This window comes from Pogona vitticeps, chromosome 4 (assembly GCF_051106095.1).
Source record: "Pogona vitticeps strain Pit_001003342236 chromosome 4, PviZW2.1, whole genome shotgun sequence".
NCBI classification, from domain to species: Eukaryota; Metazoa; Chordata; class Lepidosauria; order Squamata; family Agamidae; genus Pogona; species Pogona vitticeps.
The window spans coordinates 128,236,321-128,250,094 of NC_135786.1; the positions used below are offsets into that span (position 1 = coordinate 128,236,321).

The following is a 13,774-nucleotide window of genomic DNA, read 5'->3' on the forward strand; positions in this document are numbered from 1 at the left end:
TAGTTTTACTTTCCCCTGGTCTGAATAGGCTCATTCGATGGACAACGGACTAGGGGTGAGTGAAAATCCCACTTCTGCACTCCTTCTCCACCCATTGTCAAGGGTTGTGAACAGTGGTCTTTCTGGTGTGCGGTCCTTTCTGTTTCAACCTAATAAGAAAGAAGCCCAGTTGTCATGAATCAACTTCCAAATAACCTCATGTGGATGACTGAAAATCACAGATATATTTTCTTTACAAAATTGTAGGCCAAAATCATTTTTATTTCAGCCAGTGTTGTTGTGGAACATTAAAAAAAATATTTTTTTTCAAACCAAGAACCCAATTTAAATAATGTTTTCATTCTGAGATTATAATTTTGCAGTCCAATATGCTCATAGCATTATTCTCTGTATCTCCAAAGAAATTTGAAATATATAGATGCTGTGTCTTTGGGCTTCATACACCAAAATAATAATAATAAAACTATGTCCACACTCCTCTTTAAAAAAAAACAGTGAATCACATTTTTGATTTTTTTTAAATTGTCTATAATTCCAGTTTTTTAAAAGAGTGGGCAAATTTGGCAAGTCTGGGAGACAATTTTCCATAACCAGACAGCCACATAGACCAGTGGTTCTTAACCTTTGTTACTCAGGTGTTTTTGAACTGCAACTCCCAGAAACCCCAGCCAGCACAGCTTATGGTGAAGACTTCTGGGAGTTGCAGTCCAAAAACATCTGAGTAACAAGGGTTAAGAACCAGTGACATAGACCACAAAAAGTACAAAAGTAAAACCAACCAACCAACCCATCTGTGGCTGCAGGTCTTCTTTTTTGGGGGGGAGGGGAAGGTGTTTGGGAGGTGTTCAACAGGGGTGTGTGGGTGTGACCTATTTAAAAGGTGAATTACCACTCCTGGAAGTTTCTAGGAGCTACAATTCACCTTTTTCTTTTTCGGCTGGAAAAACGGAGAGCAAGGAAAGGGTTCATGCCCTCCCCCACCCCCACACCCCAAAAAGTCTAAGGGGACTGTAATCCCACTCATGATTTAGAAAGAAACATTGGATTTATTTATTTATTTATTTAAACTTCTAAAAAGAAACACTGAAGAATCCAGTTGCAGAACATCAACTTGGGCAACACCTGTACCCTGCAACTAAATCTGACAACCTATGTATCTGAGTTGGCCTCCTACAGACATTCAGGATAGAGGAAGGGCCAGTACAGAGAAGCATAAAGATGGAAGGAGGGACAGACAGGCTGGTAAATCCTACAACAGAAGGTCGGTGGGATAGGGAAGGAGATGTGTATTTACAAGAGAAAAAATAAGTTTTGATGAGAGACTTGCTTTAGTTTTTGACCTGTCTTGAGTGGAGTTGAAATGAGGGAAGAGCTGATGGGGAGGGAATAGTGCTAAAGAAGCAGTGAGAGCTGGCCCTATCCACAGCCAAAGTAAGGCAATACAGCATCCTGCTAATTGCTTCTATATGTGGCATTTCATTCTTTGTCTCAGGTAGGGCAATACAGTGGTGCCTCGCTTAACGATTTTAATTGGTTCCAAAAAAACCACATCGCTATGTGAAAACATTGTTAAGCGAAACACCATTTCCCATAGAGATGCATTGAAAACCGGATAATCCGTTCCAATTGGAATGGATTACCATCCTTAAGCGAAAATCCCCATAGGAAAAAACGTTAAGCGAAACCCATTGAAATGCACTGAAGCCTATTTCAATGGGGGAAAAAATTCACAAAAAATTCAAAAAGACTCAGAACAAAGCCAAATTAAGTTAACGAAGGTTTTATTAGGTGCACTAACGATTCCAAGCATTTTAAACATTTTTTAAATATTTTAGAATATTTTAAAAATAGCAAAAATGGGGCTGTAAAAAAAACGTTAAGCGAAACAAGGGGACCTAAAACTGTTAAGTGAAGCATGGTCCCGAAATCGTTAAGCGGAAATCGCCCATAGGGAAAATCGTTAAGTGAAGCACAAGATCACTCCGAAAAAGCCATCGTTAAGTGAATTTTTCGTTGTACGAAGCAATCGTTAAGCGAGGCACCACTGTACTTAGGGATGGGCCTGAGAAAAACCCGAAGGGTCCCATTTAGATATCAACAGTGATATCTAAATGGATATTACAGCAAAGTGAGCCTGTAAAGTCAGTCTAAAATCATCTGACAATACCACTGGATTTTGCATAAGTCAGCGTGGTGGTGCTGTGGGCTAAACCGCAGAAGCCTGTGCTGCAGGGTCAGAAGACCAAGCAGTCGTAAGATCGAATACACGCGACAGAGTGAGCTCCCATCGCTTGTCCCAGCTCCCACCAACCTAGCGGTTTGAAAGCATGCAAATGCAAGTAGATAAATAGGGACCACCTCGGTGGGAAGGTAACAGCGTTCCGTGTCTAAGTCGCACTGGCCATGTGACCACGGAAGATTGTCTTCGGACAAACGCTGGCTCTATGGCTTGGAAACGGGGATGAGCACTGCCCCCTACAGTCGAACACGATTGGACAAAAAAAAATTGTCAAGGGGAAACTTTACCCTTACCTTTTACCGTCCTCACACCTTCAGAACCTCCAGACCTTACTTCTATTTTTGCTCCATCCACATATTGTGGCACAACTTTGCCTGTATATTTGACTTTTCCAGTTTCAGTAAGATCCAAAGTATCATTCTTCTTCAACCAACTACACACTTTCATAATGCCATCTCCTTTGTTTTTGAGTCTCCCCCTAAAAACCTATGTTTTCCACAAAGGTGCTGGCAACACTCCCAGTCCCCATACTCCACTACACATGTAGCTGAAATAACAACATATTCTTATTCTGTTCTAACCTTTCTTCTCCTTTATTTCTCATGACTCCTTCTACAAGGTGAAGTACATAACTCTTATCCCTCATGTCAGGTCATGAAAATATATCACCAATAATAAAAACAACAATGAAAATAATGACAAAATCTGTACATACTTCAACAGATATAGTAAGGCGTAGGAAATGGTTTTCACCCTACATCATAATTACCTGTATTTTTCTGTGTATAACATGCCCCCATGTATAAGACGCCCCCACTTTTCTAACCCAAAAGGAAGAAATCTAAGTGGGACTTAGCAAGTGTAGGGGGAAAGGGATCAAAGCCCTGTAGGATCACTTTGATCCCTGCTTTCCCTTCCACTTATTTTTGTTCTCTCCTCAGCTTACTTCCGTATATAAGATGACCCTCAATTTTTATTCTAAAAATTTTAGACAAAAGTATAGTCTTATACACGGAAAAATACAGCAGTACAGTTCATCCTAATCCAATCCTGTTTACCTAGAGGTGAATTGAGACTTTTTAAAATGTGATTTACCACCAACTTGGTCATGTCCTCAGCATCTGCACACAGGGTGAACAAGAAGGTATATCACCAGTGCTGACTGACCCAGATGTCATAGGCTACTGGAGTCAGAACTGGCAGTTCCTGCTATGTAGGGGATTACAATTGAAGACAGATTAAATTAGTTTCAGCCAAAGTGAAATGTGTCTCCTTTCTAGTATAATATCCTCATTAGGCACCAAAGGAAATATGATCTGTACACCAAACTAAATGTGCAATGAATAAAGCAGATGCATGCTTATTCTGGATTATTTCATGCAAACCCTCAGAATGTAGTTTTTCTAACAACTGTATTTCAGCAGTACCCTTTTGCAAAATAAAAAATGTAGCTGTTCTGCAAAAATAATGTACCTGCCCTTCCTGTTCTGCTTAATCTCTAGCTCACAGTTACAGAACTGAAGATCACCCTGGTCATGACAACAGGACTTCAGCTTGTGCAACAAAATAGTGAATACCTCCTTGTGCCAGAAGCAGGAAATTACGGGCTGTTACATGTTTGGGGCAGACCAAACAGGATTCTGGTCTTTGTGCCTTGTTTTCTTTTAGCAAAGAATTGACAAATTGAAGTAACATAGGAGAGACACATGATAAAAACACAGGAGAGAAAAGAGAAAGAATGACAGAGTGTCTTAAGGTTAAGGTGTCATAAACAGGGTGATCCCCTACATAACAAGAACTAGCAGTTGTGACTCTAGTAGCATGTGGCATCTGGGTCTGTCATCTCTGGTGATATATCCTCCTGTCACTCTCACTCTCTTGTAGCACCTCTTCCTTCATGAGCTAACCATGGGTATTTTAATAAAATAGAATAAAAAAGAACCTGCATATGAAGGCTGGTGGTTTCTCTAGACTGGGTTGGATATAGTAACAGAAGTGCCAAATCTTCTTTGGGCAGAGCAGTCAATTCCTGAGTGATCAATCAATCTCCATCGGTTCCTTTATTATAATCCCAGGTTACTATTTTGGCAGAAAATCTTTTGCTTTCTTCATCCACTGAGATACCATAACTCCTACCCGCTACATCTCAGGCATGCTTTCTATCAGATCATACTTCCTGGCCTGGGGCAGACATGAACACTTTTTTTAGTGTGTCTGCTAAACTTTAAGAACATGTGGATTCTAGAGAAGAATTACTAGCAGAAATAGCAGCAGGGAAAACTGGAGGATGAAGCAGAGATAGCAGTTTGCAAATCCCAGGATTTACTGGATTTCTCTGATGATCTTGTTAACAGGACAAGGCCCAGAAAGTAAATGTTGTCCTTGCTGAATTCATTTTCTCCCACTGTTACACACAGCCTCTCTAATATATGATGGACATGGTTGTCATAGGAGTAAATCAGGGCAGTATTAAAGAATTACACCAAGAATGTCTCTCAGAACTTCATTAACACAGTTCTGGAAACACAGGAAAGACATTTGCTAACCACGAGAGCATGGCAACATATTACAAGTACTGTATCTGTAATGGTTAATATACATTTTGTCCATCCACAGGCCCATCTGATTCTGATCAGGTGCATGTCCCCCTAAGTGAATGTAGGGGCTGATCAGACCCTACCCAGACGCTCAAGAATCAGTGGCAAAGGGTATGGCTTTTGGATAATAGTCTAGTTTAAGGCCTGATAATCTATCAGCAAGTGCAAAAGAAACGGTTCTAAAGGTAGAGTATCAGTGGCATCTATACCCTACAAAACTACATAGAATTAATAAAGATATATCTGATAAATGTTGGAGGAACTGTGGACAAAAAGGAACTCTGGAATATATGTGGATCTCTTGCCCCAAAATAGAAACATTTTGGCAGGAGGTACTGTAATTAGATGGATAGAAACACTTACTAATCAAAAATTAGATATTAATGAAACATTACTGTTATTTTCATTATTCACAAAGTAAACAGCTGTTGGTTAGGTTTTCTTAAACATGCTGTTTAAAGGTCTCCAAAGCAGCTTCAGATATAGGCATGGCCAAAGGAGATACTAACACCACTTAGTAAGTCATCCCAGACAGTCAGAGAGCTGATGCGGTAGGAAGCTCTCTTTATTTTCCTTTCTGAGTATATTTCAGACATTGATAGAACAAAGCATCCTCTGGCACCTATCAAACTAATGACTTTCATTTGGCATAATTTTTGTGGACTGCAGCCCTTTTCAGATGCAGGATACACATTTTAGAAGTTGATCGAAAATATTCTAGATTTCCATGTTTCCTTTGCCTTTGAGTGTTCTTGATCTTATAGATGTAATCATCATCAGAAAGAAAATAAATTGTTTGGTCTTGCAGGTGTGAAAAAGGCATTCAATTGACTAGAATGGGTGAATCTTTTTTTAAATAGCCATTTTCTTTAGGTTCATTGATATTAACTTAATTTGTTATGATAATCCAACAGAAAAAATTGATATAAGGTCATTATTCTTGCACACTCCATTTTGGTTAAAAGGCATCCCCTCTTAACTACAGCATGCAGTCAGTGAAATAAAAATGCATTATTATCTCTTCATATTAATACATGAAGATTGTTAGAATTTGGAACTATAAAATGGAACCTTCCAATGTAACACTATATCCTGATGAGGCAGTATTTATATTAAAAAATCACAAGTAGTCTTTATGTTAAACTTATAGAAAATGTTCCACATTTGATAGCCTAGTTAGGTATTTAGAAGCACACAGAAACCCAGACAGCAGGACTGCAAAAACTGAAACATTTGTCTTCGTATTAGGAAAACTATAGAAGATAGAAAGGAAAAGGTGTTAAACGGTTGATAACTTTAGCTCCTAATTACAATACAGTAGATGATTATATCATGGTCCCTCCGTCATGGTGCTTTCAGGCAAGAATGATAAGCTGCAGAACCAATGCAATAATCTAAAACAGTTTTTCTCTCCCAGAAGCAGGAAAGGGTAAAGAGTTCTTATGGCATCTGCATGACCTGGAAGGATGTGGCTTTAGGAGATTCTCTAAAAAATTCTAGATATTCAACTCCCCTTTGCCATTGCATGCTCCATGTCCATCATCCACTCTTGTGACTTCGGTGCCAAATGAGCAAAACATTAACACCCCCCGCACACACACATTACACTATTTTTCATTCAGCATTAACTCCCTGCCCCTTGCAACTATTCTTTGAATGTTTTTCAGGTTTCTCATCTAGAGATATTTTCCAGACATGTGCCCCGCCACAAGTGAAGACTCCCTTTATTTAAAAAAAGGAGCTGCAATCATGCCCCCTAGAGTTTCAAGACTTCTTGAAGCTTCATACAGAAGACTGTATCTATTATGTATGTCATTTTCATAACTACTGACCACAGAAAAAACAGGATAAGTGTACCCTCTTTTGGAAATCACTAACTTAAAGGCTAATCTTGCACAAAACTCCTCATATCATTTTTCCTTAATTAAGATTTGTTTTTCTCCTGTATGTATGTGTATGTGTGAAAGACTGGCCAGCTTGACACTGATACCAGACAACATTCTAGAAGATGTTATGCAGTTTGGTCTAACAACATCTAGAAAATAATGCTCTGGCTATTACATGTCAACATAGTTATATGAGTTTTTATTTCAAGTTATTAAGTATTTTTCCATGTATAAGACGTCCCCATGTATAAGACCCCCCCCCACTTTCTACCCAAAATTAAGAAATCTAAGTGGGACTAAGTAAGTCTAGGGGAAAGGAATCAAAGCCCTGCAAGATCAATTTGATCCCTGCTTTCCCCTCACCTTGTTTTTTCTCTCTTCTCAGCTTATATCTGCGTATAAGACGACCCTCAATTTTTAGTATAAAGATTTTAGACAAAAGTATAGTCTTATACATGGAAAAATACGGTACATAGATCATGGTACACCTTGCTTTCAGCAACTCGTGCTCTTTGTGGCAAGACGGTAAAATGTTTGTGGGCTGGATGCTCTTTTAAGTTATATGGAAACACAGCTGGTTAAACAAGTGTACATTAACGGTTCTGTGGCAAACTGAGAGAAAAATTGTGATAGGAGTGCCACACTGTTCTACTCTATTGGCCAAGCTGCCTGTGGAGTACTCTGTACCTCTGGGTGCTACATTTAAGGACACTAAAAACCTATAATACATCAAGAGATGAGCGATCAAGATTCTGGGAGGTATACCAACTGAGTCCTGTGAGGAATGGTTGAAAGACCATCAAGCTCAAAGATGAAATTAAAGGATTGTGGTCTTCAAATATCTAAAAGGCTGTCACACAGAAAAAGGGGCAGACTTATTCTCTGTGGCTCCAAGTAAATAAATATGGGAACCAAAGGGTGCAATCTGCAGAGAAGCAGATTGCACAGTTGAACATGGAAGAAGCTTCCTAATGGTGCAGCCTCTTTCACAGTTGACTGTCTTGGGAAATGTTGGGTTGTCCTCCTGGGAGGGGATTCAACTCCCCTGCACCAAGATAAAAAAGGACTTCCATTGACTGAATTCTGGGGCATTTTTCTGACCCACCAGAATTCCAGCACATTGAGGGCTAACAATGTGATTACAATCAAGGTTTAGTCTTAAAGTACACTTCATGTATTTCCTGAACTCATTTATCATTTTAAAATATTGTCACTTAAGATATTGTATGAAAAACTCTACCTATTGTGTTACAACGATTTTACACTTAACTGGACTGAAGAAGTACATTTGTCTAAACAGCTAAGACAGTTACAGAGCAAATCTATACCCTCAGTCAGGCTTTCAGCAGATCTTCCGCAGTATCCTTCAGGGCAACCTGGTATAATGTGGACTGTTGTTGTTCTTGTTTAGTCAATCAGTTGTGTCTGACTCTTCGTGACCCCATGGACGAGAGCACGCCAGGCCCTCCTGTCTTCCACTGCCAGTGTGAACTAGAAAATGCTAATATTAGATGCATGTGTAGCTGGCAGGCAGGCCATGGAGTGTTCACCAATAGCTCCTCGTCATCCCAGAGAGAAGTGGGATGCCACAGGATTCTGTTCTGGGCCATGTGTTGTTATTATGACTCGCATATGCGATCAGACTGAAAGGAACAGCAAATACCTCCAAAGAAAGAAATCAGTGAATTGGCATACCTAGCTCTGGAGCCAGGGGCCAGGCATTCAATTCCTCACCATGTCTCCAGAGAGAAAAGCCAGCATGTGTAGCCCAGGGCAAGCTGTACATTCCTTGAGTATCACCAGAAGTAGGGACTGGTAAACCATAACTCAGAATAGACTTGAAAGCACACAATTATTACCATTAACCGATTGGAGAGTTGGCTGAAGCAACAGGGATAAATGTACGGTGAATAGCTTTATTTGTTACTTATTAACTGCTTAGAGTAGTGCCCAGGACTAAGTCAGTGGTACAGAATTTTATGGAATAAATAAATAAAATGAAAATTAAACAGAAGTGCCAATATAGGATGAGTAGCATCTGGCTTTGTGCTATATGTGTGAAAAAAGACTGAGTGGTCTTGGACTGCAAGTTAAAACACAAGCTAAACATTGAATCAACAGTTTAATGTACCAAGAGCTACTATAACAACAAAAGGTAATGGAGTGCTAGGATGCTTCAATAGAAGTACAAGGTGTAGGACAAAGGAGAAAAGAGTACCTCGCTATTTGACTTTGATCGCAGCTCACCTGGAGTACAAAGTACACCTGGGAGCACCACAGTTTAAGAGGGATATCCACAAGGTATGATATGTTCAAAGGAGGGCAAATAAGATCGGAAGCCCTGCGAAAAACACTTAGGAAAATCGGTAAGTTACACCAGCAGAAGGGAAATGATGCAAACTGCAGTGGCAGTTTGCTGCTAATGAAAGAATGCCCTTACTTAAACGTAATTTCATTGTGCACGTCTTGGGTGGCTTCATGTGTGACCAGAATCAAAATGGCAACTATTTAATCAATGGCAATCTGCCACATACAAGGATTTCGGTTAACACTGACTGCAACAAAAATGCTTCTTTTTAAAAGTTACAAGTCTCTAGAAAGTCTAAATATATACAGTACGGGAGTGGTTGTGGGGTAGGGCTTCACTATGGCGAAATGGAAAGTCACCACTATGATTTGAGCCCTTTTGGGATATTTAAGAACAATACAAATATTTTTAGTTGGAACTGTTTATTTCTTTCTCAGATAATTAAGTTCAGCATGTCAAAGAGCAAATCTACAATGGCCCAGTGCCATACCTATTTGGTTCCGATGTATTTTTGATTTGCTTTTTAAAAGTCAATACAAAAGAATGTTTATGTTGATACATTTTTTTTGTTTCCATATTTTCTGTATACTTTTGATACTCTAATTGCAACCAATCAATCAATCAACCCACAGAATGCTTGGTGGAAAATGGAAATTATGTTCACCCTCCTCTTCTTTCCTTTACATTTGGCTACCTCTGCTTTGTCCAACAGGCTGTGACACAAGAGCCAGTCATTTATACATCACAACATTGGCTAGCAATGCAAACCTTTATTTAAACAATCAGTGATGAAATCTGTATCTAAACAGAGCTGAACAGGAAAAATACATAAGGCAAACAAGCCCAATGAACAAAAAACAAACATTATATTTCAAGGGCAACCATCAACCTCTTTCAAATACTTTGGAACTACTGAAGAACTCAACTTCCAACAGCCACACAACCATCCATGACACACCAGCTTGAAGCACTCACAGAAAACCATAGAAAGCTCTTCAGAGAAGCCCCACGGCCTCCTCACATTCCCAGAATCTGAGCCAGTTTGCAAGCTAGAAATACCATTTCTAAGTTTCCAAATTCCCTGCCATGCAATTCAGAAACTTACTTTCAGCAGATATGACCTCTTGCTTTAAGAACAGCCAAAAAGAAAGGTGAGGGGGGAAGAGAGAGAAAGAATTCTGCACCCCATCAGCAGTAACCTCTGCCCAAGCATGCATTCAAAGGCATAGACTGTTTTGAGCCTTGCTCAAAACAGAGTCAGATGCTGCTGCCCCATGCAGAAAACTTACAGTCACACCTCATGCCCCTCCTCTAAATATTTCATGTTATCATCCTGCCTTCTCAAATATATTCTGGCTCCAGTGTCATTGGGCTCCTCCAGCAGAACTGGGATACACCCTGTTGCCTTTTGCCTTTGCATCAGATATCTGAGCAGAAATGAGGCTCAGACCTGGTACACATATACAAAGAGCCCTTGATGCATGCTTTCGGAGCTCTTTTTATTGCAATAAGCATCAAATACAAAGGGGACTCAGGCAAACACATCCTGCATTAAAACACACTGGCCAGTGAGAAACCCCCCCCCTCTTCAGCGGAATCTGCTCCCCTCCCAAACACCACGGCTTCTCTCCCAGGCTGCTACCAGGCTGCTCTGATTCCTTTGGGGCCAGGCAGTCCCCTTCCCACTTCCACACAGATACTTCCCTGAACTTCTTGTCTCGGCAGGCTGCCTGTTTCCTGAGCAGTCCTGGGTGTGCAACCTGAACCTGGACATCTGCAGGCTCCAGCCTGCATCAGTCCAAGGGATTAAGGTCCATTCATGCAGAGTGGGCTGAGTCCAGATCACTCCCACACCTCTGTCCATATGGCCCTGGTATGACGTGAGGGGATGGTGGGAGGATGCAGCACAAACTCTCCTACCTGTTTATTGGTGTATTTCTGAGGGTTGGTACGGTAGCTGTAGTCTGAATACTGCTCCGAGCCCGTGGAATTGCTGTCCCCAGTGCCCACAAATGTGTTGGTGGCTGGCAGGTCCTGTACTACCTGATGCTTCTTCGAGGCAGATGGCGATTGGGGCTGGAGCTGGATGGAAGGCAGAGGAGAGTTGGAACGGTAGTGGCGGCCCAGGTCAGGGCTGCCTGGTGGATAATTGAGGGGCAGGTGGATGCGGGGGCTGTCACTGACTGAATCATTCATAAGGTTGAATTTGAGAGATTTCTGCAGTCCTGTTTCTTCCTCATCCTCGGCAGGTTTGGGTGGCTTAGGAGATTTGCTCTTTTTCACCTTGCTTTTGGCTTTGTTCCCTTTGCTACCTTGCTTGGGAGCATACAGGTCCTTGGTTTCCTTTTTGCCAGCCTGGTAGCCACTTTTGGCCTCCTTTTGACGGCAGTAGCGCACCAGCACTACAAGCACAATAACCAGGGTGACAGCTACGATGCCCGCAATGACACCAAAGAGAATGTTGCTCCGTTGCTTACTGCGCTCATATTCAGGGTCACCAGCAATGTCAATGTCAATGGGTGTGTCTAAACTGTGGCCCACTAGGGTTTCCAAAAGGGTGCGGTTAGCCAGTGTCTCGTTGACGTAGAAATGGACTAAAGCTGTGCCATGACGAGAAGGCTTGCCCTTATCATTCACACGAACAACCAGGCGGTGAAGGCCATGGTGCTTGCGAAGGATCTCTTTTTCCAATGTGATGTTTCCACTCTGGGGTGAAATCTTGAAAAGCTCGAAGGGATTTCCACCGGTGATGCTGTACTGCAGCTCAGCATTGGTGCCAGAATCAATGTCTTCAGCTCCAACGCTCATGACCTGCTGCCCAGGACTAGTGTGTGGTAGAATGTGTTTGTAGGAGGCATTGGATGGAGAGATGATGACTGGAGCATTGTCATTCTCATCTAGCACATTGATAGTGACCCCAACATAAGCAGATCTGGGAGGGTCACCCCCATCCACAGCTTTTAATCGGAAGGTATAAGTACTCTGACGCTCCCGGTCAAAGGAGATACTGGAGAGGATGGTGCCGGTACCATTCTGGATGACAAAGTCACCATTGTCCTGCTCCACCGAGAGCTGAATAAAGGCATTTTCTCCTTTGTCAGCATCAATTACTGTCACCATGCCAACTGGACTCAATGGTGGCATGTTTTCCATGACAGAGAAGTTGTAGCCACTTAGCATGAACTTTGGGTCATTGTCATTGCGGTCCATGACATTTATGGCAACTGAGGCAGTTCCTTTGCGGCTGGGGCTACCCTTGTCAGCTGCAACCACCAAGAATTCATAGCGCTCTCGCTGCTCCCGGTCCAACACAGTCTTCACCCGGATTTCACCAGACTCTGGATCAATGGAGAAAACACCTTTTGATGAAGGCTCTGCTACTAGCGAGTACACCAGCTTAGCATTGGACCCACTGTCTGCATCAGTGGCACTCACTTCCACCACCAAGTCATCTGGGGAACTGTTTTCAGGAAAGGCCACCTCTGTTGAGCTCTGACTAAAAACTGGATCATTGTCATTGACGTCTACCACCTGTACCTTGAGAGAGTTGGTGCTGGACAAAGGTGGGTTTCCAGAATCCACAGCGACAATCTCAATAGTATATTCTTTCACTGCCTCATAGTCCAGTGGTGTTGTCGTCTGCAGAAAATACTTCTTTTTACTGTCACTGCCAGTATCGCTGGCTTGTCGTAATTGAAAAGGTACGTCCCCAGCTACTACGCAGGTCACAACGGCGTTCTCACCCTCATCCCGATCAGACACCTGTACCAGAGCTACAGGTGTCTCCACCGGTACATCTTCAGAGATATTGGCCATGCCATCCTGGTGAGTGACCAAGCCAATTCCACGGATTTCAATAGATGGGGCATTGTCATTCATGTCCCTGACATTGATCACCACCTGGGCACGGGCAGATTTGGGATTTGCTCCCTTATCTTTAGCCAGCACTGAGAACTTGAGCACATTGATGTCTTCTCGGTCAACAGGACCTTGTACGGTGATCAGTCCAGTGGCTCTGTCCAGGCGCAGCAGCCGGCGAACCATATCTGAAGCCTGGTGGAAGGAATAGTCGATCTCAGCATTGGCACCCTGATCAGAATCATTGGCCTTCACCTGCAACGAGAAAAGAAGAAGGAAGTGTATTTTGTCAGGGGAAAAAAAAATCCTGCTGAGGTCATAAAGACACCATATACTATCCCTTGCATCTAGAAGATGACAGACCTCATCAACTGTTACAACCATCACATCAACAATTTCATCCTACAGTACCAGTTAAATTTAATATTTAAAACTAGTAAACAATGTTTTTATTTGACAACATTGTCAGCTGCAAAGTTGTAAACAGTCTGTCCAAATTTCAGCCATTTACCACCCATGCCAGTTTTCACTGAGAAAAATATGCCTCAAAAACTGTGTTTCGCTACAACTGGGGCAAGTCGCCCTCTGCCATTTTCCAGCAAGGTCTATCCAGTGCAGAAAATAAGTTCTATTTGTCAGGAGGTTGGGACCCAAACTGGGGGAATTTGAAACTTCTTTCACTGGAGGAGGACAGTGGGGTTTATTGAGGTCAGGAAATAACCTAGAATATTAAAAAGGTTTGTTTTATCTAATTTTATTTTACTTTAATTTTGCATTCATTGGTTCTCTGGAGAGGAACACGTTTGACTCTGCACGCAAACATGCCTTCTGGACGATGACATTTTAGTACCCTGCAACATACTGAATGATACTGGTATTCGCACTG

The 13,774-nt window shown here is 41.8% G+C and overlaps 1 protein-coding gene across 5 annotated transcripts in view; it reads right to left on the reverse strand.

The window, feature by feature from the left end:
• Window positions 1-13,774, reverse strand: part of PCDH1 (protocadherin 1) — a 130,990-nt gene that overhangs the window by 74,995 nt on the left and 42,221 nt on the right. For all 5 annotated transcript variants that reach the window (XM_078392472.1, XM_020799219.3, XM_020799218.3 and 2 more), the window contains exon 3: window positions 10,951-13,143. In XM_078392472.1, the coding sequence (XP_078248598.1) occupies window positions 10,951-13,143 (2,193 nt within the window). The remainder of the gene's footprint in view (window positions 1-10,950; window positions 13,144-13,774) is intronic.